Source organism: Trichoderma aggressivum, assembly GCF_033847375.1.
Source record: "Trichoderma aggressivum f. europaeum strain CBS 100526 chromosome Unknown scaffold_083, whole genome shotgun sequence".
Taxonomy (NCBI): Eukaryota; Fungi; Ascomycota; class Sordariomycetes; order Hypocreales; family Hypocreaceae; genus Trichoderma; species Trichoderma aggressivum.
Genome location: NW_026946449.1, coordinates 10,725 through 38,385, shown reverse-complemented (window position 1 = coordinate 38,385; position 27,661 = coordinate 10,725). Strand labels below are relative to the sequence as shown.

Here is a 27,661-nt window from a genome sequence, read left to right as displayed (position 1 = left end):
TTGTTTGGGTTGTGTGAAGATGTAGGGATGGAGATGGGAGGTTGTGAGAGTGACGAGTTATGAGGAGGAAGATGAGTGAGCGGTGATGGCTTGTTTCCATTGACCCACACTTGAAGCTTACAGATCCTTAAATCACACTCACAATAATGGAACTCGTCGATCAAGAGCAAAAACAAATCACATGAAAGAATATGGTCATCTCTCATCACATATTCACACGACATCCCCAACTCGTGATTCTACCCAACGGCAAAATATATATATATATATAATAAAATGCAGAGTGGTGAAAACTACACCACGTCCGGAGATGAGATGGGGCATCAAACCTACTTCGTACAAACAAAAAACTCCCCTCCCAGATGGCCCTCTTTTATTGTTCCTCCCATGGTTGCAAAAAAGATAAACCCCCCTCGTAGAGTCCGCCCAATAACATACAGCCAGCCAGCAGTTCGTCAAAACAGGCTAGGGCAATGGTATGCCCTCTCTCTCTCTCTCTCTCTCTTTCGTCAAATAAAGGTTATTGTACACGAATGGAGGGGGACCACGCTTGATCTCTCTCGCATGCTCAGGTCCTCAACCAAATACATCACCATTTCCCCCTCGTCACTTGTCATTGTAAGCCAGTCATTACATTAGAACCAAATCGTTTTCCCAGTTCCAAGCACCCTGCTTTTGCTACCACGCGGCGCCCCCCCAAGTCAGTTTCGTTGTTTTCTTCTGTCTTTTCTTCTTGTTCCTTTTTTTTTTCATTCTTCCTTCATCAATGTCTTCACAAGGCAGCCTTGGTCTCCGGGCCCAGGGCAGCACCAACCTGGTCCGCCGTGCTCTGCTCCGCCCCCGCCGTCAACAGCTCGCCGCCCGTCTGGCGCATGTTATACTCCTGCTCCATGGCGGTCAGCTGCTGGTCCTCGGCAAACGACAGCGCAAACGGCACGCCGAGGAAGAGCGCCGAGGTGGTGATGACCCAGGCGCCCTTGCCGCCAAAGGACAGGACGCTCCAGGCAGCGCTGGTGACGGCGTTGACGCGGCTCGACACCCAGCCGCGCGCGGTGGGGGGGATGATGTCGCGGAGGGCGTATAGCCGCTCGGCGAGGGTTTCTTCTGAGGGGTCGAAGTCGGACTCGTTGGAGATTTCGGATTCTGCAGCGAAAAGAGAGCTTTGTTAGAACCAGGGCGCGATTGACGAGATGGGGGTTTCATGGAGGACATACCGGTATCCGTAAAGTCGTCCTCCTCCAAGTCAGCAGCCGAAGCGTGCTGGAAGTGTTCGTCCTCAACCTCGGTAAGAGTAACCATCTTGACTGATAACCAGGCTATATGCGTGTATGTCGATGCAAAAAGTACGCAGAGTCCAGGAACCGAACGCTGCGCAGAATGAAATGATATTGAATATCGGCAACAAGAAAAAAAGCTGCAAGTGGCGATCCCAGAAGCTGCCGGTTGCGGGGCTCTCCAAACTCGGAATTGCGCTACGGCTATTCCTTTCTTGTTTTCAAAAGCTGCAATGCTGGGGCGCAAAGAGAGTCGATTGCAGGGGGAAATCCGCCAGAGTCCTGGAGCACTGCTTTGCGAAGAAGAAGATTGCGATTAGTGCCTCAATTGCCGGGCCTCGATAACAGTTGGAGTCAAATTTTTTTGGCTCTCTTTAGTTACTGCAAGCCGATAATGGGTCTCTTTGCTGGAGGTTTTGGTGGTTTAGCCGAAGAAATCGCAGGCAACGGGTCACGTGCTGCGGTCTGCATCTGCCTGTTCTAGTTTGTTCTGCCATAATGAGCAGCTGTGACGTATGTCGATCCGTGTGAGCTGCTGGTGTTGTGTTTCGGCCATTGATGCTTGATAGCTCATGTTCTTTGCATTGCCCCGTGTGCTCAGGGCAAATCTGATAAACTGTGCAAACAAACTCGTCTGGGGAAAAGGGCATCAATGCCAGTTCAGCCGTCCAAAGCGTCACACAAAACCACAAAACCGCAGCTGCTGAGCCCAGCTGAAGGAGCTAAAAATACGCCTGGCCCGAATCCAAAACTTGCAGTACGACAGTGGCCACAAGCTATTCCCAATCATCAATCACATCATCTTCGGTCAAAGTAGACAACTTGTACTGTAAATAGGGAAAACATTTTTCTTCGACAAACACACCCCGGCCATGATGTCATTGCACCCCGTCACCAGGCAAAAGGGCCCTTTCATCGACAGTATGTATACGGAGCATTATAAAAAGAGAAAGAAAAAGAAATGCCGCGCGTGCCACTTTGTACGCCGCCAGCCCGTTTCGTCAATGAAGCTGCCAGGCTTAATTTTGCCAATCCTCCTCGCATATCCGCGGCTCTGCCTTCATGGTGGTCCTCATGGCACACCGAGCGTGTGATTGTCACTAATTTCTTCTTTCCCTCCCTGCATTCACTACGACGGTGGGAATTTACAATTCTAGGGCGCAAATCTCATCATCTGGCCTCCCGCTGCTAACCTCATCCGCCCCCGGTATGATGCACTCACTGCTTGTGCAAGGTTTTTTTTTTCTCGCTATAGATGGAAAATGCGCCGAATGCAGACACTGCCAAAGTGTCACTGGCGCCCGTCATCCAGATGGTGACTGACCTACCCTGAAAAGAACAAGACCTGGTTGCACTTTTGTACATGCCTTGTTCTCAATAATACATATGAGAAGGCACACGCGTTCTTTGAGTGAAATGGTATGGTAATTCATGAATGATGCTACGTAATCACAAATTCCGCAGTGACATGCTGAGACTTTCCCCGTCATTCCTCACGTCTTGGCCGAAACTCCGTGTTCGTGTTAGTCGTCTGAGATGGTAGTTTCTGCGGCATCAATCGCCATACCAAACACCATGCCACATCTCGACCAAACCAAGTCTCAGCCTCAAACACATACAGAGTAGTAACTCTCTCTTCTTCTTATTAGGATCAACGGGCCAAAATCCAAGGAGGCGAGCAAGCACAGACACACAGAGAGACAGAGTCATGGGCTGCCTCATCTTACACCCCAAATCAGCCCTCCCACTTGCACCTGATCCTCCAGCAAAGCAAATCATATCAGACCTGCATTACCTTTTCCCTTTCTCCATTCCATCCCTGTCTAACTTTTTCAAACCAACTTTCGTAATCCCCTTACAAGTAAGTATCGTTAAAAAAAGAAGAAGTATATTCATAAAAGCCAAAAAAAGATATTTTATCCGAATCACCAATGTTACCCAAACAACAACTAACAACAACAAGGGGTAGCACCGAAAAAGAAAAAAAAAAAACTTACAACATGCATCCGACGATGTACGTAAAAAACCCCACCGAATCACACAACACGACCGTGCCCGATTTACCCCGGAATTGCCTTACCTAAAAGAAAATCCCCAGGTCGCCGCAGATTCCTTCTCACCATCGCTCACACCGCCCGTGCATTCTCATTCTTTCGGGGGGCCGGTCGATCAGAAACAAGGTCTTGTGATCGCCCATTTTGACTTTTTCCTTTTATTTGTTTTTTTTTTTACTGCAAGGCTTTCTCCAACCACCCCAAGTGAATAATGTAATTCATTACCACATAGGTTTCAAAAAGGGGGCAAACATGCCGGGGGCCGGAAACAAAGGCCACGATGGTCTCGGATGTTGGGGCCGTCCCTGTACGACCAGTACTTAATGTAATGTAATGTACATCCAAGTACTCATAATGACTCTGGGGAAAAACCGCAGATGACATTCGGCCGCATCGGCTTTTCTCCTTCTGTAGAGGGCCAAAAAGAAAATGATGTTTGCTTTCCCCAGGAATTCGGAGACATCGCCGCCGAACGACAAAAGAGTCATTTTCTCAGCGCTAGACGCCGGATTACCACGTAACTATCGACTACCTTACCGTTCCAATGTTAGTTTAGCAGCATCGTGACCGCTATGGAGCACAGAGAGAGGAATTAGAATTTGCGGCCAGCGGCGCCGAAAACCCGGGGTCGGAGAAATCCGTGCAGCCTGACAAGTAAAGCCAAACCACATGACGAGCCCTTTCTCGGGAGCTCGAACCGAAAACCCCAGCTTTACCACACGGTGACCCTTTTTTTCTTCTTTTCCTTCCCGGGTCTTTTCTTGTTCTGGAGCAAAGTATAGAGTACAACGGGTGGACAATGAGTTGTGATGTATATGGGCACAGTATCTCTGAGAATACCCGCCACGGAGAAAAAGACAGAAAATGCGTAATAACGCCAATGGCAGTTTCACGATACTTTCACTTGTGTTTTATGCAGGTTGAATATCCATGCGGCCACCCTCGACGTATTCGTCTCGCAGCCGCCAAAGAACACACACAGCTGGGGAAGACTAAGTGGACCAATTAAAAAGCAACGGAAACGAATGTGCGTGAGAAAAGAGAAAAGAACAAAAGACGAAGCGACAAAAGAAGGAAAAATTGCCGGCGGTGGCGTGCGAAGGCGCGCCATTGATGTGCTTCTCAACTCGTACGTAAGACGGGAACAGCGAAACTGGGGTGAGCCATCTGCCTCCATCGTGACTCGTAAAAAGGGACTTGGAAAAAGAAACAAGCCAAACAAGGCAAAAAAGGAGGGAAATGATTCACTACCTGACCGTTAGTATGGGTACACAAAACAAGGTACCTGCAATGCAAAACTACAAACCCGAGCTGGAATCAATTTTTTCTTCTTATTTTTGCCGTCCTCGTGATGGTACAGTGCCGACGCCCGGATGGGTCCATTTGCAGAGCCACCAGCGTTTGCCCCCTGGGCTAAGGGGTTCGGGTTTTTTTGGGGTCTGCCAAAAAAAGAAAAAAAAAAGAAAAAAAGAAAAAAAATAGAAAAGAGAGAAGAAAAAGGAAGCGGGGTGAGTAGAGTCAAAGGACCCACGATTTACTAACAGGTGGCCACAGCTTTTCTTCTGCGCCAAGACAAGAGAGTGTCTCTGGCAGGGCAAGCAATTTACCTTCAAGACGGCGCTGTGCTTCCCCCAGATTTTCATAGCCGAGAGACTACTCCTCCATACTACTGCTAGGGCAGGCAGGCAATTGTACGGGATGCAGGACTTGCCGCTTGCTGCCACCCTCCCGTATCCTCAAGACGCTGCTAGTTTGTTTTCTCCTTTCCCGGGGAAGGCTGCTGCTCCATTGGACCATTGGAGGCAAAGTAGCAAAGGAGCAAACGAGTAGATGAAGCAGCCCTCGCAAATGTATGCATAAATGAACGGATCAATGAGCTGCTTGCTTTTGGCCTGCGTACCGAGACGGTCTGGACACTGTGTCCGATCAATATAGTTTCATCACCCGTGGATGATGGCTCTCTTTTTGGTATTACTGCTGCTGCATGTAAGAGGTACCAATGTACTTGAAAGTACCCCGTACTCAGCTCCGAACTGCAAAATTCATCACCGGCGTGGGTTGCCCATTCTCCAGTTGCCAGTCTTTGCTCCTTTGCGGCTCGTGTTCGCCGCGTTTGCGCCATCGCCAGGTACGGAGACGTTCGACCTGTACCTATGCGAGGTACATGCAGACACTTTGCAAACAAGTCAGCAGCCCAGTTAGCACGCATCTAGCCTCCTGCGAGCCCGTCACAACCCAGCGCCATCCTGGGGTCATCAGGTAAACTGGGGGTAATGGAAACGGCAGGTTTGGAAAGCTGGGGGTAATGGAAATGCAAAGCTCCGGCCGGCTCTGTGCCTGTGGGGTCAGCCGATGGCCGACGGGGGCCCGGTGCGGGGCTTCTCCAGGCCGTGCCGAATATATTGGGGAGCTGGCGTTTTGTCCACGTCTTGTTTGGCTGCTCTGCTTTTGTCCGGCATTAGTGGCTTCTCTTGCTCTATCGATCCGGGTTCCTATTTGCTGGCGGTGGGTAACTGCCCAGCTCCAGGCCGGGCCAATGCATTGGCGAGGGACACGTACTGTGCCGTACACGTCCGTGGCAGTACCTGCACAATGCCTGCATGCCAGCGTCGAATCGAAGCGAACGGATAGGGGGTGATGGAAATTTCTTCCACCACAGGTTGGCCGTAGGGGCAGCCACGCAATCTTGCTGGCGTCGCAGATTGGGTCGTCGTCGGCATCCGCATTGTGCCTCGTGGTCAAGCAGACAGGGCCATTGGCCCGCTACCCGCTTCCGCCATGCAGGCATCGAGCTTCGCACACTAGGTCTAGGACCATCAGCTCGAAAGAAGGAGTGCATCCCCGCGGCTGGCCGCTGGGTCGCGCCAAACGGGAAGCCAGCTGGGCATCCCGGGACCCGTCGCCGGGACGATTCGAGCGGGCAGCAAGGAGGTTGCAATGTCCATGTATGTACGAGTCCTGTATAGGCTAGTTGGCTAGGTACAGGCAAGTAAGTTTGCACTTTTGTTGGGAATTTCTCGACGGCATGGCTTGGATACCCCGGATCTACTTGGTCAGCCTCCAGGTGAATGTGCACCGTCCAAGTGTTCTGCAAGTACAATTGTCTGGGCCTGGAAGAAGCGGTATGTAAAAAGGCCACCTGCACCATATGCTGGCAGCATCGGAGAATAAAAAAGAAAAAAAAAGGGAAAAGAAAATTAGGAAGCGAGGCTAGACCATGCGCGTTGTGGAGGCGTTTGTCAGGTGGCCTTTTTTGTTTTTTTTTCCCTGTCCCTTCTGGAGGCGAAATTGCTGACTATGACAAACAAGCTCGTAACAGCTATTGTTGTCGCGGAAACCTTGCAGGGCTAGATGCCATCCTGGCCAACCCTGCATTGTCACGATGGCATTTTCGAAACAAGTGAGAAGACGACGAGCCAGGCTTGGGATCCAAAGGATGGATTTGCACGACTCTGGGAAATGTTAGGGGTACACCAGGCAATCATAGCAACTTTGTAAACTCGGAGCCATTGTATGCTTTCTCACCAACAAGCACAAATCCAATAGTCGTAGAGACCAAGTATACAAGTTGAGTGCTTGGATTGTCGTTCAAAAGTGTGGACACACTCACTGGCGTCGATGTTGCCGCTCCCCCTTTTGGAAATCGGCTACTTGCCCTAGTAATAGGCGGCTAAGGATGGACAATTGAGAGCTAGAGATGGCACGTCAGCGTGGCATCGCATTGCAACTCAAAGGATCAATGCAAGCCGGCAAGGGTGTAGAAAAGAATTGTCAAGCTGAGACAACCTTGAAGGAATCCTGTGCAACAAACAGCGGCTCTGACTCCATCCCTTGCAGCTGTATGTACAAGCAAGTACGAGCACCGAGTCTGGTGATGACTCGCAGGACAGACACGGGCAAAGGCCATTGGGCACGGAGCACCGCATGAGGCTTAGTCGTGGCTCCAGCAGATGCCTCGTGTGGCAGAAGAGCATCAGCAGAACGAGAGGGAGAGACGGAAATGGAGATGGAGAGGGGGAGAGGGGGGAGAGGGGCAGCCCCAGGACGGACATCTGGAGAAGCTGTGAGAACATCAAGAGAGAAAAAAACGACATGGAAGCATGAAAAATTGAACTGCTCTTAGTACTGTGCTGTAGCGCAGAGCCTCGAATAGCCGGCTCCCAGCCCAGAGGTACGTACCGTGAGTACAGCCAGCCCTCCGCCGCAGTACCTCCGCCGCCACGCGTCAACGGCGCGGCCGTCTGGTACCTCGGGCCTCCTGGGCAAGTCACCGGGCCGGAGGATTGGCGGAATTGGCCAGGAGGTGCCGCACTTGCCTTGCACTTGCACTTGCACTTGCCTGCAGCCCGGTGCTGGTTCCTGATTGCTGAACGGTCAGGTACCGGGCGCCCGGACCACGCTTACTACCCGATGCGGCCTAGCCGGCAGTTGCTATTTGGTAATATTGCGCCTCGAGTATGTAAGAATATGTAAGGGAAATGCACGGAGGGTGAGGTCATATCGCGATCCAGCGCATGTGCTCTGTTTTTTTCGGTCGTCTTGGGGGCCGCTTGCGTGCTGTACGCCGTATGCGAAATACTGTGTAGGAAAAGATTCTTTTCTCGTTTTTTTTTCTGTTTGGTTCACATTGCCCCTTTCGTCACCCTCCCGTCGGTACCTCAGGTACCTGGTTGCGTTTGGACAGAGTACCTGAGGTACCTTACGGAGTAGAGTGCAGTGCGAGCACTGGCGGTTTAGAAATTTGCCCCGGCCGCATTGGAGATGAGGGAGACAGTCATCTGACCGCGTGCCAACGGTCTAGACGGAGGGCAGGCAAAACGGGATGCTGGCAAAGAGTCCAATGGTTGCGGCGCAGCAGAGCCAACGTGATTGATTGACTGAGATGAATTTGCAAGTTGAGCTGCTAGCGGGGAGAGGCCCCTATAATGGATGTTGGGAGCTGAGTGAGTGACCTGTGAGTGGGTGAGCTACAGTACAGTACTTGAAGTACCTATGAGACCATGGAGGGGTACAATTGTGTGTCAATGTGTTTTGATGGGAGTTGACAAAAGGTAAACTGAGGTCATTGGTACGACAGCAGCAGCATCTCAACCGGCCCGGCACACCGGCTGGCGCTGGTACCGGTGACCAGGCAAAGCCAGCACAGCACAGACAGATTGACAAGAGTCGCTGGAAACGAAAAGATTCGAGAAACAGCGGAGCCTGCACTAGCACGGGGGCAGCGGAGGTACTTGCGGATACTCGAGTACTTCAGGTACCTCCCTCAGGGTGCACGGTACACGGTACTTGGGCGCAAGCGTGCAAGCGCCGCAGCGCCTCCAGAGGCCCAGCGCAGGGGCTCCAGTTCTGGGCCTGGCGTGGCCCACCGGGGGAGGGGCAACGAGAAGGTCACCAGCCAAGTACCGTCGCGTACCAGCAGGCAAGTGACGGCCTTTGAAGGACGCGGGCAAGAGTCACGAAGCGATGCGAATCCGTCGCCAAATTACTTAAAAGGCGCGGCCGCCAGTTGCGGTGCTTCGTGGAAATCGCCTGGCCTCAGCATCAGCATCAGCATCACATCATCTTGATTTTGGGCCCGTCAGCATCGCCAATTGGCTTGCAATTCCTCACTCATCGCCCCGGACTCGCCCCTCCCATCTCTCCAGATCCTCCCCCGTATCATTATCATATCATATCACCAACCTACTTCACCTTTTATATCTTGCCTCTCCTCCTCCTTGCTTCCTCTGTCACCCCCCCAAAAAGCATATTCAGGGGACAAGCAGCAAACAAAGATTAACCAAACGACAAACCATTTCATGTAAGGCAATCAATCAATCAATCCCCCAACCCGGCAAACGTCAAGCAGCTCCAGAACCGCCAGAAGCCCGCGGCACTCGGCACTGCCGAAGCTGTCAGCTCCCTTCTGGCTTCTGATCGGTGGCCCGCCCAACGCCCTAAAAAAAAGCCCCAAAGAGCTGAGCAAGAAAACAAAGAGTTAGCCGCAAACAATGGATGGCTAACGGGAATCGAGACTAAAATAGAAATCCGCAAAGACTTCCTCCAGAGCTTCTCCTTATCTCTTCGCTCACGCACCGACCTCTTACGAGACCCAATACGAAGCTCGTCTCACCGTTTGCTCTTATCTTTGCTGTCCCGGACGAACCCCTGCACCGCCACAGCCTCGACTCTTATTTTTTGCCCTGTGAATAGTGTTATCTTAGTTGGTACGTTATTGATGGCTTTGACAAACAAGCTCTCCTTTTTTTCTTCTCTTTCTTGGCTGTTTGCTGACTGCTCGGATTCCAGGATTCATTCGAGATCCTTTTTTGTTTTTTTTTCCAATCTGTCCTAATCACTTAGGTACGTGGCGGTTGCGAGCCCTCTAATTGGGTCGACAGCTGTGTCCCTTTTCTTGACCCCCCCGTCCCTCTCCGCCGTTCCCGTCGAATCAACAAGCCATATCGGTGGAAAGATCCAATGGGGAGTGGTGTAATGACAATGCCTGAGCTTTGGCCTGCGGCGGTGAGGACAATCGTGTCTTACACCGGTTCGCTGGACATTTGCTCGGTCAATGCCGTTATTCGCACGCCCCCTAGGCATACACTTAGACGCATTCCTTGCGGAAGATCCCCTGGCAACTGGGATATCTTACTGTATCAACGCCACGAGTGTGGCGCTGCCATCTGATCTCTCCTTGCATCTCTCGAGCAGAATGTCTCACGTTGGCTCTTGATATCTACCCCTGGCGCAAGTCGTCCATGTCATTGACTCGTGCGCTATGCCACAAGTCAATCTCTGGGTGAATTTGTGACCAAGTTCTTATCTTTGGCGTTCGTTCCAGCCTGGTCCTCGTGGCCGTATTTATACAGCATCTATCATGTCTATATATCTTGACCATGGCTCCTTGCAACGACGGCGTTTCCCCATCTATCTCTCGTTTTCACCACATCTTTCGTTAATTCCCGGCTCTTGTTGTTTATTCGTTTAATCTTTCGTTTTTCGATTCGCCTTCTTTCACAATGGCTCTGGCAATTCAGACTAATTTTTCCCCCAGTGACAGCTTCCCTGAATACAAAGATCCTTTTCAAGACCTAGCACCCACAATGGCTTCCCCCGTCCCCCTCAAGCCCAAGTCTGTGGCTCAGATTCAAACCGCTGAATCAGACTCAAGTCGTGGCCCTTCACCTCAGCCCACCCACGTCAGCGTCCCTCCCGTCCCTCTGGCCTTGAGAAATGGCCACCGAGTTCTGCGCTCTGCCACAGTCGGCTACGTTGCTCCCCAGTTTGAGGGAAAGACGGAGCAGATCAAGGCTGTCAAGGCCATCATCCAGCAGGGTGGCTGGCTCCCCGATACCTTGATTGACGAGCAGATTGAGTGGTTCTACGAAAAGCTCGGCATCGACGATGTCTACTTCCACATTGAGACCCCCGATGTCATCGCCAACCAAATCACTTCCCTCTATGCCGCCAAGGTTGCTGCCCACTCAAGAGAGGACAAGCAGGAGGAGATCCGCCTGGACATGGAGGCCAACGACCACGCCATCTACATCGACACCAGCGAGCCCGGCAAGGGCCACGTTGGCGGACCCAGGTACGAGTCCCGTCTCGAGTCCAAGTATCTGGACCACCAGGGCAAGAGCAAGTACCGTGTCGAGACTTTCCGGTCACCGGCCGCCATTGGCGCCAGCCCCAACTCCAAGGCCACTGTTCGCTGCTACTTCGTGTACCAGTGCCACTTCAAGCAGAGCCCCGAGAGCACCGACCCCAAGGAGACCCGAATCGAGGTCATCTCCGATGTTGGCTTCTGGCAAAAGGCCACCGCCAACACCAAGCAGGTGTACCAGGAGATTATCGAGCTCGCCGTCAACAGGGCTGGTCCTGTCATCGAGGTCTTTGACATTGAGGGCTCCCCCGAGAAGCGTCTGGTTGTTGCTTTCCGCAGCCGCACTGCCCGAGGCATCTTCTCGACCCTCAGTGACCTGTACCATTACTATGGCGTCACCAGCTCAAGAAAGTACGTGGAGCAGTTCTCCAACGGCATCACTGTCATGAGTGCCTATCTCCGCCCTGCCGCCAACCTCGAGGGCTACTTCCCTTCCATCGATGCCTCCATCCACCAGATCACCAAGGAGATCTCCCTGCTCTACTGCTTGCCCCAGAACAAGTTCCACCACCTGTTTGCCACTGGCGAGCTGAGTCTGCAGGAGTCTGTCTACGCCCACAGCGCGTGGGTGTTTGTCCAGCACTTCCTGAACCGTCTCGGTCCCGAGTATGCTTCTCTGTCTGAGATTCTGGACTCCAAGCAGAACGCCCATGCGGCTCTGCTGTCCAAGCTCAAGCGACGTCTGCGTACCGAGACCTTTACTCCCGACTACATCCTCGAGATCATCCAGTCGTACCCTGAGCTTGTGCGCCTGTTGTACGCTGCCTTTGCCAACGTGCACCTCGGCGTCCCCCAGGATACCAATGTGGTCCTGGCCACTCCTGCTGTCGAGGTCATGTCTGACGAGAAGCTCCGAGACAGAATCTCCAAGACGGTGTCCAACGAGCACGACGAGATGGTCATGACCGCTTTCCGTGTTTTCAACAACGCCATCCTCAAGACCAACTACTTCACCCCTACCAAGGTCGCCCTCAGCTTCCGCCTGGACCCCTCTTTCCTGCCAGATGCCGAGTACCCCAAGCCTCTGTACGGCATGTTCTTGGTCATTGGCGCCGAGTCTCGCGGTTTCCACCTCCGTTTCCGAGACATTTCTCGTGGTGGTATCCGCATCGTCAAGTCTCGCAGCAAGGAGGCGTACGGCATCAACGCCCGCAACCTCTTTGACGAGAACTACGGCCTTGCCAGCACCCAGCAGCGCAAGAACAAGGACATTCCCGAGGGTGGATCCAAGGGTGTCATCCTCCTGGACCCCAAGCAACAGGACAAGGCCACCGAGGCCTTTGAGAAGTACATTGATAGTATCCTGGATCTTCTCCTGCCCGCGGAGACCCCTGGCATCAAGAACCCCATTGTCGACCTGTACGGCAAGGAGGAGATCCTGTTCATGGGCCCCGACGAGAACACGGCCGACCTGGTCGACTGGGCCACCGAGCACGCCAAGGCTCGTGGCGCCCCCTGGTGGAAGTCCTTCTTCACCGGCAAGTCTCCCAAGCTCGGTGGCATCCCCCACGACAAGTACGGCATGACCACCCTGTCTGTCCGCGAGTACGTCAAGGGCATCTACCGCAAGCTCGAGCTGGACCCCTCTCAGGTCAGGAAGATGCAGACCGGTGGCCCCGACGGCGACTTGGGCAGCAACGAGATCCTTCTCAGCAACGAAAAGTACACTGCCGTTGTCGACGGCGCCGGTGTGTTGGCGGACCCCAACGGCCTGGACAAGGACGAGCTCATCCGCCTGGCCCGAAAGCGTGTCATGATCAACGAGTACGACATGTCCAAGCTGTCCAAGGATGGATACCGCGTCCTCTGCGAGGAGAACAACGTCACACTGCCGAGCGGAGAGGTTGTCAACAACGGCACTTCGTTCCGCAACACGTACCACCTGCGCGAGACCAACATGACCGACTCTTTTGTGCCTTGCGGTGGCCGACCCGAGTCCATCGACCTCATCTCGGTCAACAGGCTCATCAAGGATGGCAAGAGCATCATCCCCTACATTGTCGAGGGTGCCAACCTGTTCATCACCCAGGACGCCAAGCTCCGACTGGAGGCTGCGGGCTGCATCCTCTACAAGGACGCCTCTGCCAACAAGGGAGGTGTCACCTCTTCTTCGCTGGAAGTCTTGGCCTCTCTGTCCTTTGACACCGAGGGCTTCATCGAGCACATGTGCGTCGACCACAAGACCGGCAAGGCCCCTCAGTTCTACAACGACTACGTCCGAGAAGTCCAGGCCAAGATCCAGGAGAACGCCCGTCTCGAGTTCGAGGCCATCTGGCGCGAGCACGAGCAGACCGGCATTGCCCGATCCATCCTGTCCGACAAGCTTTCGGTGGCCATTACCGACCTCGACGAGAAGCTGCAGCACTCTGACCTGTGGGAGAACGAGAACATCCGCAAGGGCGTCTTGAGGAACGCGCTGCCCAACCTGCTGCTCAAGCAGATTGGCCTCGACACCATCATCTCGCGTGTGCCGGAGAACTACCTGCGCGCCATCTTTGGCAGCTACCTGGCCAGCCGATTCGTCTACGAGTTTGGCAGCCAGCCTAGCCAGTTTGCCTTCTTTGACTTGTAAGTTTTAGACACCAAACCATTCCCCACGGCTATAGAACAATGACTAATTCGCATGAACAGCATGACCAAGAAGCTGGCTGAGATTTCTGGCCAAGCCAACGGAACCGAGCAGGTCAGACGCATGTCTATCAGCCAGCACTAAAAGGAGACGGAAGTGGATGCATGAACTGTTTTTGTTTTGATGTCTTTTTTGAGCTTTTGCTTTTTCAGCGTGTTTTGCAGTATTTCATATGATGCATTGATGGAGACCAACGCGTCTCATTGGGTTAAACGAGAAAATAAAACGTCGATGGTTGCGCCATGTCTTTGGTGCTAGGACAGCTTGAGAGATAGATTTCATGGAATTATTGATTGGGATAGGGTTTATGGTATAGGGAAACCGAAAAAAAGATGATTGCATGACCAAGCACGTAGTACGGTCTGCAGTCGAGGTGATAGATATAACTAATGGCAACTGTCCAATTTCTCTTTACACAAACAAGACTTGCGATGCACGGTGAATGTTTGGGATGAGTGTTGTATGCTGTATACGTATATTGATGGGGCGGGTGAGAATCGCGAGACTGACGTTGCCTGGCCTGGTGCCTTGAAAGTGGTCACCTAGACTAATACAGAGCGGGAAGAGATGCGATGCGATGCAAAGTTCGGCATTTACTGTAGCAGCACGGTACTTGTTTGGGCCAAGTGTGCTCGGTAAATGAAAAGCGTCGACGTATGTCAATGCCATTGCTTCGAAATCCAGGGGTAAAGAAAAATAAAGAGCACGAAAGGAAGAATTAGAGGTTGGGCTGGGGGTGAGATTGCGTGGAGTGGGGGGAGAGTTTCAGCTTTTGGTTCGGTTCGGGGATGGGTTGTGGATGGGCGTGGGTATGGGTGGAGGTACATTGGTGGTGCGGTAGCGGTAGCGGTATTTCTAGGTACCTTGCCTTGGCTGAGGTGTGTAAGACGCGAATTTCGTGGGTTATTTTGAACAGGGTCTAATGGGGTTTTTGTGTGGGATTGGCTGAGGTGGTTTTGTGGTGTTTTTGTGCGTGTTTGTGTCTGTTTACAAGTGTGTAGTATGTAGGGGAAATATGAGAATGAGAATGAATGATGTGAGTGAGTGTTGAAAATGCGTGAGTGAGGCTGAGGGGGAGATTCCGGTGCTTGACCCCCATGTCGAATCTTGTTCACTTGCAGGTTTGTGGATATCCCGTCCATACGAGGTGGGCCTTTGGGTGCAGCTTGCATTGTACCTTGCATGAGAGCGGGAGAGGGGCTTATAGTAAAAAGAGGCAAAAATTAAAGATGACGACGACGATGATGAGGGGAAAAGAGGAATATAGAATGTGGAATGGGATGGGGGGTGAAAGGTATTTGGTGGGAGGAATGTTGAGTTTGGGGGGATGCTGGATGCTGCGGCTGGAGAGACGAGACGAGACGAGACGAGACGAGACAGAGGAAGAGAAACTGGCATGTCTTGAGAATGATTATTGTTATCTTAGTAGTTCTGCAGAATTCTATGCAAGTACTTGAGGTGGTGTTGGTGTAGGTACGATGATAGAGAGGGCATCAGTAATAACATGATGCAGCATGATGTAGCGCAGTAGCAAACAGGGCACAGACGGACAGACAGACATGCATAGAATCGAATGATGCAAAACCCGCTGCATCTTGCTTGATTCAGCCTGTTTTTTTATTGTCCACCATCGTCTTCTGTCCTAGCTAGCCTCCACCAATCCTTCTCTGACCTCACCTCACCTCAGACTATTTCCCCCTCCCCCTCTCCCTTTGCCCTCCCTCTATCTGGCCTTGCTGGATCGAGGCGTTGTCGAATTTCTTCCTTTTTTTCTTCTTTCTATTCTGCCCGTCTTTTATTATTCTGCCTTGTCCACTCACTGCCTCATCCATCGTGTCAGCAACAAGGCTCGTATGATGATGAGAAAATAAACCGCAGCAGATCGAGCCAAGATAAGCCCAAACCAGGGGACCAGCCAACCGTGTGTCCCGCTTTGGAGAGCTGAGCGAGTAACTGTCTAGTGCCGTGGGGATCGCCAATACCCGCAGTCGAATCGCCAGTCCGCACAGCAAGAATCAAATCGAATCGTTGGTCTGTGTTGTGCTTGGTTACGTTTCGTTTGTGCCGTGGCGTGGCGTGACGTGACGTGACGGAGAGAGAATCGAATTGATTTCAAGCATCGATAGACGGCACACTTGATCAGTTACGGCTGGACGCTGTGATTCGCCATGACCAGGCCCTTGATTGTCAGAGCGGGTGCGTATATTTTTCCTTCTCCTTCGTCTTGCTCGCCTGTCTTTTGCTGTGCTCCATTCATTCATTCCTTCAAGCAATTGCAAATCACTGCATCGGCCTCGTTCTCCCCCCCAATCTTGCTACACACATACAGTCGTAACAGACACACTCCCTTGTTCCTGCGCGCGTGCATTTTTCATGCTGCCCAAACTTGCGATCCTGCATCTTGGTTGGCGTCTTTTTTTTCTCGACCCCCTGCTAGCAGCTGGATTTGGTCTGCGGAATTGTGCCTGTCACTGGCTCCAGAAAAAAAGGGACGGCACAGGACAGGATAGGATTCGCGCCACCCCCGTTTCGACCTCGCTCCATGTTATTACGAGTAGCCTGCCTGGACATGCGATGAAGGGAAGAGAAGAAACGAACTGAAGAACTGCCTGCGTGACCGGGGGTCTGTTTCTGTCTCTGCCTTTCTCGTCTCGCCTCGTCGTTTCATCTGCCGTCTTGGTTGCTAAACTCCAGACTGTGCTTGTGCGTCGTCTTTCTGCTTCTTGCTTCTACTTTTTACTTCTGCTTCGGCTTTTTGCTTCGCATTTCCTACTCCTCCCACCGGCTCACCAGCAGCTTCCTTTCTTCCCTTCTCTTCCATCTTTTGGCCGCCCCTTGCGCCCCTTCTTCTTTTTTTTTTTTTTACAACCACCTTTGCAGCATCTGCCTTCTCTCGCTCGCTCTCTTTGACTCTCCTTCTCTTCCAAAAGACACCAGAAAAAATAAATTCCCCGTCATCATTTCTTTTCTGCCCAGTCCGCGACGCGAGACACGCGAGCATTGATTGCTTTTGCTCTCACAACGCCCATCGAGACTGACTGAGCGCCCTTCCCCCCCCCCCCTTTGGCACGAATACAGACACGATTGACCTGCAACATCACTACGCCCCGTCGACCCAGGATCACTCCGCCCTCCGAGGTCATACCGGTCATACGATATCCCGAAACCCCTTCTCCAACCCTCCGGTGCTGCTCGCTCCGCACCAGGCCGAGACCCTTCGCGAAGTCGCCCACGAGACCGCTATCGCGCACTCCCGCAGTCCCTGGGCTGCCTCCGACAAAGACAACGGCCGACCGAACGCTGAAAATAGTGCCGACGGCATGGACGTGTATCAGCAACACCAGCACCAGCAGGACTCGCTGGCCGTCGCCCAGAACGGCGGCATGGCCGACGACGACGACATCGAGGAGGATGGCGACCTCGATGACGACATGATGGATCGCATCTCCAGTTCGCCTTCCATCGAAGATGGTGCGTGCAGCTCTGTTGTCACTCCCGTGGCCTGGCCGCGGCGAGTTTCTTCCCTCTCCTCCATCCCGCGGACCCCCTGGACCTCACTGCACTCGCACCCTTCCTCCCTGTCTCCATCTCCAGCTCCCAGCACAGCAGACACAGACACAGATTCCCTACAGCACAGTCGCATTGCCCATCGTCATCTTCTCTCCGGTGAGTATGCGGGCCGCGGCCACGACGACGACAGCCAAGACGGCGACAAAAGACACGTCGACGGCTACGTAATTGGCCAGTCAGACGACGGCAGCGAGACGCAGAGCTTGGAGACCACCAAAGGCTAGGATCCCGCGGTGGACGAGGATGGCGACGCGTTGGCACACGATCCCGACAGTCAGCATCCCGTCGTTGCCAAGGACGACACGTACCTTGCGGAATGCGACTGTGACTTTGACTGCAACGGCCGTCACCTTTGCGCGCACGAGGCAGATTGTGAGCCCGACATGTCGCTCACGATACCTTACAACAAGTCCTTTGAAGAAGATGATGATTCCGACTTCTCCCTCCCCGATGACCCACGCTTCATTGAATATGGTTGGGCGGCAGAATGCTTACATGAACCAGAGGACATTGATTTCGAATTCGTTTACGCCCTCCACACCTTTGTGGCCACCGTCGAGGGCCAAGCCAACGCAACCAAGGGCGACACCATGGTTCTGCTCGACGATAGCAACAGCTACTGGTGGCTGGTGAGGATAGTCAAGGATAGCAGCATTGGTACGTTCTTTGGGAAATCTACTTTGGGAAATTCATCCATGTTGGCTAACACATTTCTAGGCTACCTGCCAGCCGAACACATTGAGACGCCTACCGAAAGGCTCGCTCGTTTGAACAAGCACAGGAACATTGACGTACGCAATCCCTTTCACGCTGGAAACGGAATGGCCTTTGTTGTAACTAACCGTTTAACTAGCTCTCCGCCACCATGTTGACCGACCAGCAACAAGTGCAGAAACCAAAGACTGGCTTTTCCATTGGCATGAAGAAAAAGGCAACAGTCGTTTTTACGGAGCCCACCTATTTCGACTACTCTGACCACGACTATTCCTCGGAAGAGGAAGACCTTGACGAGATGCTGGACGCTACCCAACAGAAGAAGCAGCAGTCGACATCCGATGACGATGCTGCCGATGACAGCGCCAGGGTGGAACCGCTCAAGACCAAATCATCCAAGGGCGCCAATCCATCGGATCAAACTCTAGACGAGTCCTCTGACGATGAAGATCTCCGAGGAAGCCTCGATATTGTAGAGAAGAAGGGCCCCAGCATAACCCGCAACGGCAACATCAGGAACACCGACTCTTTCTTTAAGGACGAAACAGCCGAGACCAAAAAGATCACCCTCACGCCTAACCTGCTGCGGGATGACGCCCCTCGGGAGTCCACCGACTCTGTCGGCAAGTCTCGGACGAGCTTGGACAGGCTCGAGAAGGAGCTCATGTCTGACAAGGACAGGAAGAAGATCAAGGACAAGAAGGACAAGGACAACAATAAAGACAAGAAGCCCGGTGGTCTCCGAGGCTTCTTCTCGAGAAAAGACAAGAAGAGGTCGCCCGACGACGACGGGCTCGAGAGCGAGCCGCGCGACAGCGAGGAGCGCTTCTCAGAGGAGGTTTCATCTCCCGAAAAGGCCAGGCAGCCGGCCAAGCTGCACAAGCCTCAAGCCCGGGTCGAGCCGACCGTCAACAACAAGGCGCCCCAGGCTTCCACCGTCGAGCTTGCCTCGTACTTGGCTGAAAGCCGCATCAACGACGTCTCCAATGTCCCCCCGCCCTCGATGCGCATCGTCAACCCCGAAACGAACGAGACGCACGAAGTCCCGTCACACCAGCCTCCTCGCGGCCGCCCATCTCTGGATCAGCCGCTTTCTCCCACCTCCCGCCGAGGCGAGGTGGTTCCCAGCCCCAGATCTGCCACCGCGCCGCGTACGCTCAACCACTTGGATCTGTCCGATTCTGATGATGAGTCAGAAGATGACGGCGAGAATATTCTGGATCGGATGCCTCAGCCCAGCAGCTCCAAGCCCGAGGCCCCCAAGGCGCTTCAGGAGGAAGAGGTGGAAGAGCCCATCATCCCGGGCTCTTTCCCCGATACCAATCCGTTTTCTCCCAACTACAGACCTTCCCCTTCGCCGCAGCCCCCAACCAAGCCAGAGACTCGCCCGGCGGCGGAACCATCTGCCGTGTCTCCGGCCGCCTCATCGGAGCCTCCTGCTCTCATGGTAGACACTTCGTCTCCAGAGGACCGCTCACCTTCGGTATCGCCCTCTCCGGAGCTTACCCAGTCTGCCGAGGATCGATCCAAGAGCAGCTCCTCTTCCACGGCAAGCAAGGAACCAGCTTGGGACGACATGAAGCTTCGTGCCTTTTTCGATGAGCCCGAGCATATCCGCGATCTCTTGGTCGTGGTGTACGACAAGACGGACGTGGTGCCCGCGAGCAGCGACCATCCAGTCGTAGGTCCCCTCTTCCGGGAGCAGAACGCCAAGTTGGCAGAGATAACAACGGTAAGTGTCTTATAACTATGCGAAGAGAATCACAAACTAACGGCGTGCCAGCAACTTGATAACATGCTTGGGGATTGGCTGGCAAGGAAACAACGCACTCGAGGATCCCGCTGAGTTTGACGCAGAAATAAACAGCCTTCTTATTACTTGTACATAATGTTTTGTTTGAGGGGAAAGCCTTGAGGCGCCCTATATTTTACCCACCCACACGTTGATCGCTGTTTTGGAGGAAAATTCAGCTGCTGGATTCACGCTCATCCCGTCGCGCAGCGCACGGCTATGTCATCTTCATCTTTGTATGAGAAATCTTTTTTGTCTTTTTGTTGGTGTCGGACCAGAGTAGCCACCATGGGCGTTGCGGGAATCCAGCGGGGGAAAAAGAAGAAGAAGAAAGAGTTTTCCAACATGACGACGAAATTTGAATGCGACAAATGCACCGCATGCTTCTTGTTCTTCTTGTTCTTTACGGGCTGTTTTTACCAAAACGCTCTCAGATCTTTTTGTTCTCCCCATCTTTCATCTAAAGCTTGGAGAAAGCTGAAGCCTCTTCTTTTTTCATTTGTCATGTCAACATGTTTCATGATGAGATATACACCACCTCCTTCTTTTGCGCAGACAATTTCTTCTTCACTCTCGGTTGGCGAAAGAAAAACAAAGGGCACTACATACATTGGCGTGGTTGCTTTTCTTTTTCTTTTTCTTTTTTTCCGTGGAGGAACTTGGAGGAATGGGATGGGATGGGATGGAATGGGAATTATTCTTTTACAGGCTGCTGCTTTTTGCCTTTGGTCAGGCAGGTATTTAAACCTTTTATTTATGTCTTCTTTTTCTTCTGGTCTTTTATTTTCGATTTTTGTGTCTATTTTGTTTCTTTTTTTTTTTTGTGGTGAAGTGTTTTTGTACGATGTGGCTACTAGCAATCTTTTGACTCTTTTCTTCTCTTCTTGTTTTTTTTTTCTTTTTTCTTGTTTTGTTTTCTTGCTTTTCGGTTTTTTTTTTTTTTGCGCTTGGAGGAGCGGGATGGGAAGCATAGCCGATTATTTTTTTTTCTCTCTCTTGTGATGGACTAGACCCTGGTGGTTTTACTTTTTTTTATTCCATCTTCTGTTCTTTTGGTATCCCTACCTCTATGGGGAGAAGATATTGCATTGATGGGATGTAGGGATTTTTTTTTATCCCTTTTTTGTGTCTCTTGTGTTTGTAGTAGTGTATTTTTATTTTTTTATTTTTTTTTTATGGTAGTGCTGTGGTTGTGAGAGGGGAAGGGGAAGAGAGGAGGAGGAATGTGTAGGGTGATGATACCCATTTTTGTTTTTTTTTAGTTTAGCTTCCTAAGAGATGATGTTGCCATTTTTATTTTTTGGTGACAAGCGACATGTGACTGGTGAGATGTGAGATGTGAGATGGCTGGAGGTGATTTTTGGGTGAAATTTGATGTGTCACTGTAGATTCGCGTAGAAGATGATGAGGTTGTTATATTTAGAGATTGGTTGTTTTAAGAGCATTGAGTTGGTGTACAGTTGGATAAGGCGAGTGGGATGAATGGGATGTAGTTGTTTGGAATGACTTTTTGTTCAGTTGGGATTGATGAGGTGGTGAGGATATGCCCTCTGTTGGTTTGCTTTATTGGGTGTTGTTGGGGGACATGATTGATTGCTTGTTTGATCATTAACCACCATGGATATCTGGTATCTGAATATATGAATGCTCATTTGGGCGATAGGAGCCGGTTTGTCTTGATCGGAGGTAACGTGATGTATGTACTTTGTAGTGTCAAGTGTGAAGGCTAGATGTAGATGATGAGCTGGATGATTTAAAGTGAGGGATGGCTTTGTCTAGTTGGGTGACTGGGGTTGATTACAACATATAAAACCTGTGATGGTTGCTTTTGTAGGGCAAGCATTTGATTTATCGATGCTGAGACTCAACGCAAGGGAAGGGGTTTGATAAGTTCGTGGTGAGTAGTTAGCGGGATTATTAGACTATGTGGATAACAGCATTTGAGTAGCATATTATCTTAGAGCTATGAAGGTGAGATGACGAAGGGGGTGCTGGTTTGTGGCTTCTGGGAGTTGTTTGGAATGTTTTATATGTTGGCTGTGAATTTCTTGGTGGGTGGAAGAGGGATTGTCATGATAGATTTTTGGTAGGTTTGAGTGGGGTTGAAGTTGATGATGGGTTGACGGGGACTCATGGAGCAGAGTGTGAGTTCCTGTTATTTCGAGTAATGCGGTTGTTTAATAGAGAAGAAGCGAGTAGGCTGTAGATTCGTAGTTGGCCATGGCAAGCGCGAACAAGTAGACTGAGCCTCTTTGATGCTCTCGAATATCACGTCTCGATGAACGTGTAGTACATCATCTCGTCTGGTAAATATGCCCGGACTGGTCTGTGATCAAGACGTGTCAAACCCCCCCTCTCCTCACGAAACACAACACCCAGAACCAGACATCACAGCAAGCAATCGTGGGCATCAAAGATTCATCATTGTCGTCAACGGTGCGTCATATTTCCCTAGCAGTTGGACAATACGTCTTCCCTTCTCCCGCCGCAATGCAGCAGCAGCATGCACGCGCGCATGGCAATAAAAGCAACCCGTAGCACCTCTCTTTCAAAAAACAAAGACAGCAGCAATGGAAGTCTGCATGCGCCCCCCTCCTTTCCAGAGATAAAAAAACCCGATAAACCCCGGAGAGTCTGAGAAGAAGTAAAAAAAAAAGACAACAAACACAGGAGTGCCAAAACAAAAGCCTTTTTTGTGAACTTGTTTAATCTTTTTTTTTGTTCTCCGTTGTTGTGTGTGCTTTAAATGCTTTATTTTTTGTTTTCTCTATCGTTCCATCCACACCCGATGATACCGACAGAACTTTCCCCTTCTCTCTCAAGTCCCCGAAAACGCCTAGGTCTGCATTTAGACCTCCGTTGTGACCTTGGCCTTGGCGTTTGTGACCTTGACACCGATCTGCTTGGCGCGGGAGATGATGTCGATTCGCTTTCGGGATGAGACGGCGCTGGCAATCCTGTAGGGACGAGGTTAGTCGGGGGTAACGTTCCAACGGCAAAACGGAAGAGTGACGTACTCGGCAGCGTGGGTTCGGTTGTGCATCAGCAGCAGCTCAAGGTCCTTGACGTTGTGGACGAGGAAAGCCTTGTGGCCGGAGGGGCTCAAGAAACGGGTCTTCTTGTTGGAGCCATAGCCGATCTATCATTGTATACAGCGTTAGCGCTTTCTGCTCTTTGCATTGAAATTCTTCCAGCAGGACAAGGAGATTGCTCCTCTCCCTTTCCCGCCTCGTGGGTAATGACGTACCTTGGGCATGCGGATGGTGCCCCTGAAACGTCTGCGGACACGTCCATCGATACCCTTGGGCTTTCTCCAGCTGGCACCGACACGATCGAACCGGTCACTCTGGTGACGGACGAAGCGGGCCTTGTCTGCAAATTTCTAGTTAATTCCGCATTCCAACGCCTTGAGTTTGGAGTGACAAGAGGGAGAAAAAGAGGCTCGATTTGCGGTTTCTCGTTCTTTTGCCCTATTTCAAACCAATCCCACTGCGCTTCAATGTCGTCTTCGTAGAGTTTTTTTTCCTCCATTCGTCGTGTGGGCTATCAAAGGCAGTCGGGACAAGAGAGAATAGGGCAAAAAATAGCGAGGGCGACCGTATCTCAAGGACCCTTCTCTCATTCTAATCGTGGTGGTAAGATTGACATACGCTTCTTGACGATGGGGACGTGCTTCTTGGCGGCGACCATCTGGAACAGCGACACTCGTTAGATTTCCGTAGCAATGAGGATCTCGCGAGAGAAATTGAATCGGCATAGACGTACCTTGACGGCGGTTAGTCGGGCTGTAGTTGATTATGTCCGGCGTGATGCTTCGCTCGATGCGAAATTTTGGCGGATGCCACAATCGGAACACTAAGGCAAAGGGTTTAGGGCACGCACGTCACGTGTGGGCGGTGCGATCGTGCGGCCTCTGCGAACTTTGTTTGGCAGGCGCACCAAAAATACAGGCTGCGGAACCCCACTACAAGTAGCCCACCAGTACGTACCCTGATCTGCCACTGCGAAAGAGAAAAAAAAAAGTTGCAGCAAAACTTGTGATAGGCTCGTGCGGCCCCAAAGGGGGATAGCGCACATTAAGGGCACAAACCCTCTCGCTGTTCTGCTGGAGGCGCTGGTGGCCGGGACGCAAAAAAATCCGTCCTAGGCGAAAAGGGGACCAGCACCATCACGACGAGAAGCGAAGCGAGACTGCAGCAACGCAACAACTCAGACATACCACCAGCAACCATGTCGTCAACTCAGAGCGTGCAATGCTTCGGCAAGAAGAAGACGGCCACTGCCGTCGCCCACTGCAAGGTTAGTGCAACGAAAAGACGAGGGCGATGGCGCGAGGTTTGGAGGGAGGATTCGGGAGATGGGATGTGATGTGATGTGCAAAAAAACGGGAGATGTGGGCAGACGTCATGGAGGAATTTTTCCTTGTTTTCGAGGAGATGAGCGCGGAGTCGAGATTGCAGGATTCAAATCGAACATGTGGAAATGCTGACGTTTGGCTCTCTTCTAGGCTGGCCGTGGTCTCGTCAAGGTCAACGGCCGCCCTCTGTCTCTGGTCCAGCCTGAGATCCTCCGCTTCAAGGTACGCACGCAATCCTTCTTCCCCGATACGATTCGAATAGCTTTGTGGCCGCCTCCAATTCATCCCGAGATGGTACCCTTGTCAAGCATTGAAAATCACACAAGTTGGAGGGGAATCATTCGGCAGATGATATTGGAGACGGCCACAAATTGCTCGAAATGACGGAACAAGACGAGACAAGACCGCACATGCTAAGAATCCTGCTTCCTCTAGGTCTACGAGCCCCTCCTGGTTGTCGGCCTCGACAAGTTCGCCAACGTTGACATCCGCGTCCGCGTCACCGGCGGTGGTCACACTTCCCAGATCTACGCCATCCGCCAGGCCATCGCCAAGTCCCTCATCGCCTACTACCAGAAGTACGTCGACGAGCACTCCAAGAACCTGCTGAAGCAGGCCCTCGTCCAGTTCGACCGCACCCTGCTGGTCGCCGACAACCGCCGCTGCGAGCCCAAGAAGTTTGGTGGTCCCGGCGCCCGCGCCAGGTACCAGAAGTCTTACCGATAAACGGTTCTGGCTGGTGGGCGTTTTTGGCGCTGTTTGGGGAATGGGCGGGGGGGAAGGGGAAAGCGAGGAGGAAGGAAAGAAAGAAAGGAAGAAATGGTCGAGAGAAGCATCTTGCTGCTGCTGTTCCCTTTTGCAGCTTTCAGGATGTGGAATACAAAAGGGGCCGGAGTCGCATATCCCCTGGCACGGGGATAGGTTTCCCACTGGCATTTGCATGGCCTTGCTTTGGGCGGGTTGTAACGGGTCTGGCAGGCTAATGAAATCTTCAAACGTTTACCAAAGTGCAGCAGAGACGTGCGTGTGTGTGTGAATGTTTGCGTGCGTGTATTCTAGGAGCGTGACGTATCATGGGTCGTCACGCAGTCTCAAGATGAGAAATGCAAAGCCAATGATAATGCTGCCAGACAGAGAGGGCCGTAATCCCACAATCGACATCCACGACCCTTGCCGAGAAAAGACCACGATGTAACGCATGCCAAATACCAGATATCAGCTGGCCGACAGATGACTCTTTTACCAAAGATATTCCCCAACGGTTGTCAATTCTCTCAAGTGGGACCGTGGTCATGGCCTCAGGTCTGTCTAACTCAGAGCATGGCAAGGGTCATCTACTTCAACACGTCCAACCCTGTCAAGCCCATCATTCCCGGCCCAACTTGCAGTCAACACACACATCTCCGTACCTTGTATACACCAACCGACTCATGGCCTAGGGCCTCGCTTTCCTCGGCAGAAAGACCTCCAAGCCAAGCGTTGCTGCCCGAATTTCCAACAGGAATAATCAATCAGACAACATCTTCTCCAAACAGTCAGAGAAAACTCTTGCTCTCTCATTATCGAGGAGTCAGCAACACACATTCTCAAGCATCCCAGGGCCAAGAGCCAATCGAGTAAACATTATACTAAACTAAGCAGACTCGTCAAACCAGAGCTCACCACTTCCATAAACCCAAACGACCGAGGCACTTTCCAATCTACCCAACCCGTACCGAAAAACACTCCATACACCCGTCCCAGTCCCCCAAACGCCGAGCATAGGTGAACAATCACAGCATAGGTAAACAATCACTCAAACCCAGAAAACACCCCATTCAACGGGATTGCGACAGAACCCTCCGTTTGTTTGCCTGTTTCATCTTCCTTCCCGTTACCAATTTCGACCACCCAGGCAGGCCCAGCCAGTCGGAAAATCGCCTCTCACGCGGCTTCACAGACCGCAGCTTCTCGTCTCGTCCGCTCTCGTCCGTGGTTGTAGTCCCCTAATCATTCCACGACACCAAGTCCCGCTGGCGCCCGTGCTCGTCGAGCTCGACAACTTCGGGCGCCCACTCGCCACGCTCGTCTTCAGCCTGCAGCTCGTCCATTTCCACCTCGACCTCTTCGCCGTCTTCCATCATCACTTTGCCCCTTCTCACGTAGTCCGCATGCAGATCCCACCCAAGCCCCGTGACCTCGAGCTCCAAGCCGGCGATCGCGGTGCCGACTTTGCGCTGCTCGGGTGTGGCGTGAGCGCCGAGGCTGTTGAGGAGCTCGTCCAGCCGGCGTTTGTAGACGATGAGGGCGAGCCTCAGCGCTTGGCTCTCTGAGCCGCCGTAGTCCATGATGGAGTCTTCCAGCCACCTGGAGCTGTATTGAAGCTGCGCGGTAATTGTTTGCAGCAGCTTGACAGCGAAGACTGGGCGGTGCTCCGGCAAAGAATATGCCTTGAGGATCAGCTTGATCATCATATGCCGCCACTGCTGGATACAGGCATCGTTTCCGAGAGCCACGCCGACAACAAAGGCAAGCTGAAGCTCTCCAACAATGTCATCTTCGGACAGCTCCTTGTTGGGTTCGCTCATGACAGACAGCATGTAGGACGTTGCATCTGTCGCAGCCAAGCTTCGAGCGGCTCCCAGAACATTGGCAGAATATGTTCTCGAGTGCTGCGAGAAGCTGAAATTGAGTTCTCTTGATTGAAACACGTGGTTTGCGAATCTCTTTTCAAGCTCCATCTCCACGGCCAAAAGGATAGCCCCCTTGACGCGATCCGTCGTATCGACATGCCAACTGCTGGCGTGCTGCCCGGTAACGCGGTCAAGTACTTGTTCGGTGATGCTCCCAGATAACAGTTTCCATATCGTTGATCTCTCATCCGCTGCCCTGTAGACGTCTGCATCAGGCTTTGCTCCCTCTGGGTTGTTATAACGGACCAGCTTGTGATGAGAAGTGGCGAGATATTCGGCCTGAAATCGGGCCTCTGCTCGTGATGGCTCAAGTATGGTCTCGCTGAACCTGTCCCATTGCAAAACATGGACTCGGTGCGCGTCAGACGATACAATCCAGAAGCCAGTCCTGACGGAGCCGCTATCAGGATGAGTTACCCAGAAGAAATGAGGGCCGGGCGGGATACCCCAGATGCCTTTAAAGTGCCTGGCAGTGAACGAGGCGGTGTCGTATCCCACGAGACAGACTTCGGGCAGATCCAAAATGAGCAGCACATCTCCTCCGCCCATGGAGTGGCTGATGGACAGACGGTTTGACGAACTCGACAAGTCGTCTCGGACATGTGTCCGAGCATCGCTAAACTGAACTCGTTTCCGGCCATTCAGGTTCCCGGGGGGTTCCAGAGGAGGCGGCGGGTTATCTTGGCGTTCCTCCGTCTCCATGGATTCGTCAGGGTGGACAACACGAAGAGATCCCAAAGGATGGGCACCGAGCACTTTGACCGAGTCGTGGGACATTGTTGAGCGAGCACCCGGGCTCGGCAATCTTCTCGGCCCGCCTATAGGCAGAGGCGATGCCGGGAACGGCCTCTCGCCAGCCATGCCGGGACAAATATGGCACGTGGTGTCTTGTTGTGAGCTCTGTTCTGCCGGTAGTCGAAGGTATGGATAGATGGTGATGCTGGAGCTCGACGC

At 52.3% G+C, this 27,661-nt stretch overlaps 6 protein-coding genes across 6 annotated transcripts; 3 read left to right on the top strand and 3 right to left on the bottom strand.

Moving 5' to 3' along the window:
• Nucleotides 1–772: 772 nt before the first annotated feature.
• Nucleotides 773–1,299, bottom strand: Triagg1_10729 (uncharacterized protein; the record flags this gene model as incomplete). The annotated part of the gene is made up of 2 exons (XM_062894833.1): nt 773–1,143; nt 1,215–1,299. 2 exons carry the CDS (start codon nt 1,297–1,299, stop codon nt 773–775), a joined length of 456 nt encoding a protein of 151 aa, XP_062750312.1.
• Nucleotides 1,300–10,413: 9,114 nt separating this feature from the next.
• Nucleotides 10,414–13,686, top strand: Triagg1_10728 (uncharacterized protein; the record flags this gene model as incomplete). The annotated part of the gene is made up of 2 exons (XM_062894832.1): nt 10,414–13,541; nt 13,605–13,686. The coding sequence occupies 2 exons, from the start codon at nt 10,414–10,416 to the stop codon at nt 13,684–13,686; spliced, it is 3,210 nt and encodes a 1,069-aa protein (XP_062750311.1).
• A 2,084-nt stretch (nt 13,687–15,770) lies between these two features.
• On the top strand, nt 15,771–19,732 carry Triagg1_10727 (uncharacterized protein; the record flags this gene model as incomplete). Its single annotated transcript, XM_062894831.1, has 6 exons — nt 15,771–15,798; nt 16,681–17,336; nt 17,397–17,829; nt 17,890–17,963; nt 18,026–19,618; nt 19,670–19,732. 6 exons carry the CDS (start codon nt 15,771–15,773, stop codon nt 19,730–19,732), a joined length of 2,847 nt encoding a protein of 948 aa, XP_062750310.1.
• A 2,794-nt stretch (nt 19,733–22,526) lies between these two features.
• On the bottom strand, nt 22,527–23,368 carry Triagg1_10726 (uncharacterized protein; the record flags this gene model as incomplete). Its single annotated transcript, XM_062894829.1, has 4 exons — nt 22,527–22,635; nt 22,696–22,817; nt 22,926–23,050; nt 23,329–23,368. 4 exons carry the CDS (start codon nt 23,366–23,368, stop codon nt 22,527–22,529), a joined length of 396 nt encoding a protein of 131 aa, XP_062750309.1.
• A 540-nt stretch (nt 23,369–23,908) lies between these two features.
• Nucleotides 23,909–24,761, top strand: Triagg1_10725 (uncharacterized protein; the record flags this gene model as incomplete). The annotated part of the gene is made up of 3 exons (XM_062894828.1): nt 23,909–23,977; nt 24,186–24,257; nt 24,471–24,761. The coding sequence occupies 3 exons, from the start codon at nt 23,909–23,911 to the stop codon at nt 24,759–24,761; spliced, it is 432 nt and encodes a 143-aa protein (XP_062750308.1).
• A 1,259-nt stretch (nt 24,762–26,020) lies between these two features.
• Nucleotides 26,021–27,484, bottom strand: Triagg1_10724 (uncharacterized protein; the record flags this gene model as incomplete). Its single annotated transcript, XM_062894827.1, has 1 exon — nt 26,021–27,484. One exon carries the CDS (start codon nt 27,482–27,484, stop codon nt 26,021–26,023), a length of 1,464 nt encoding a protein of 487 aa, XP_062750307.1.
• Between the last annotated feature and the right edge of the window lie 177 nt (nt 27,485–27,661).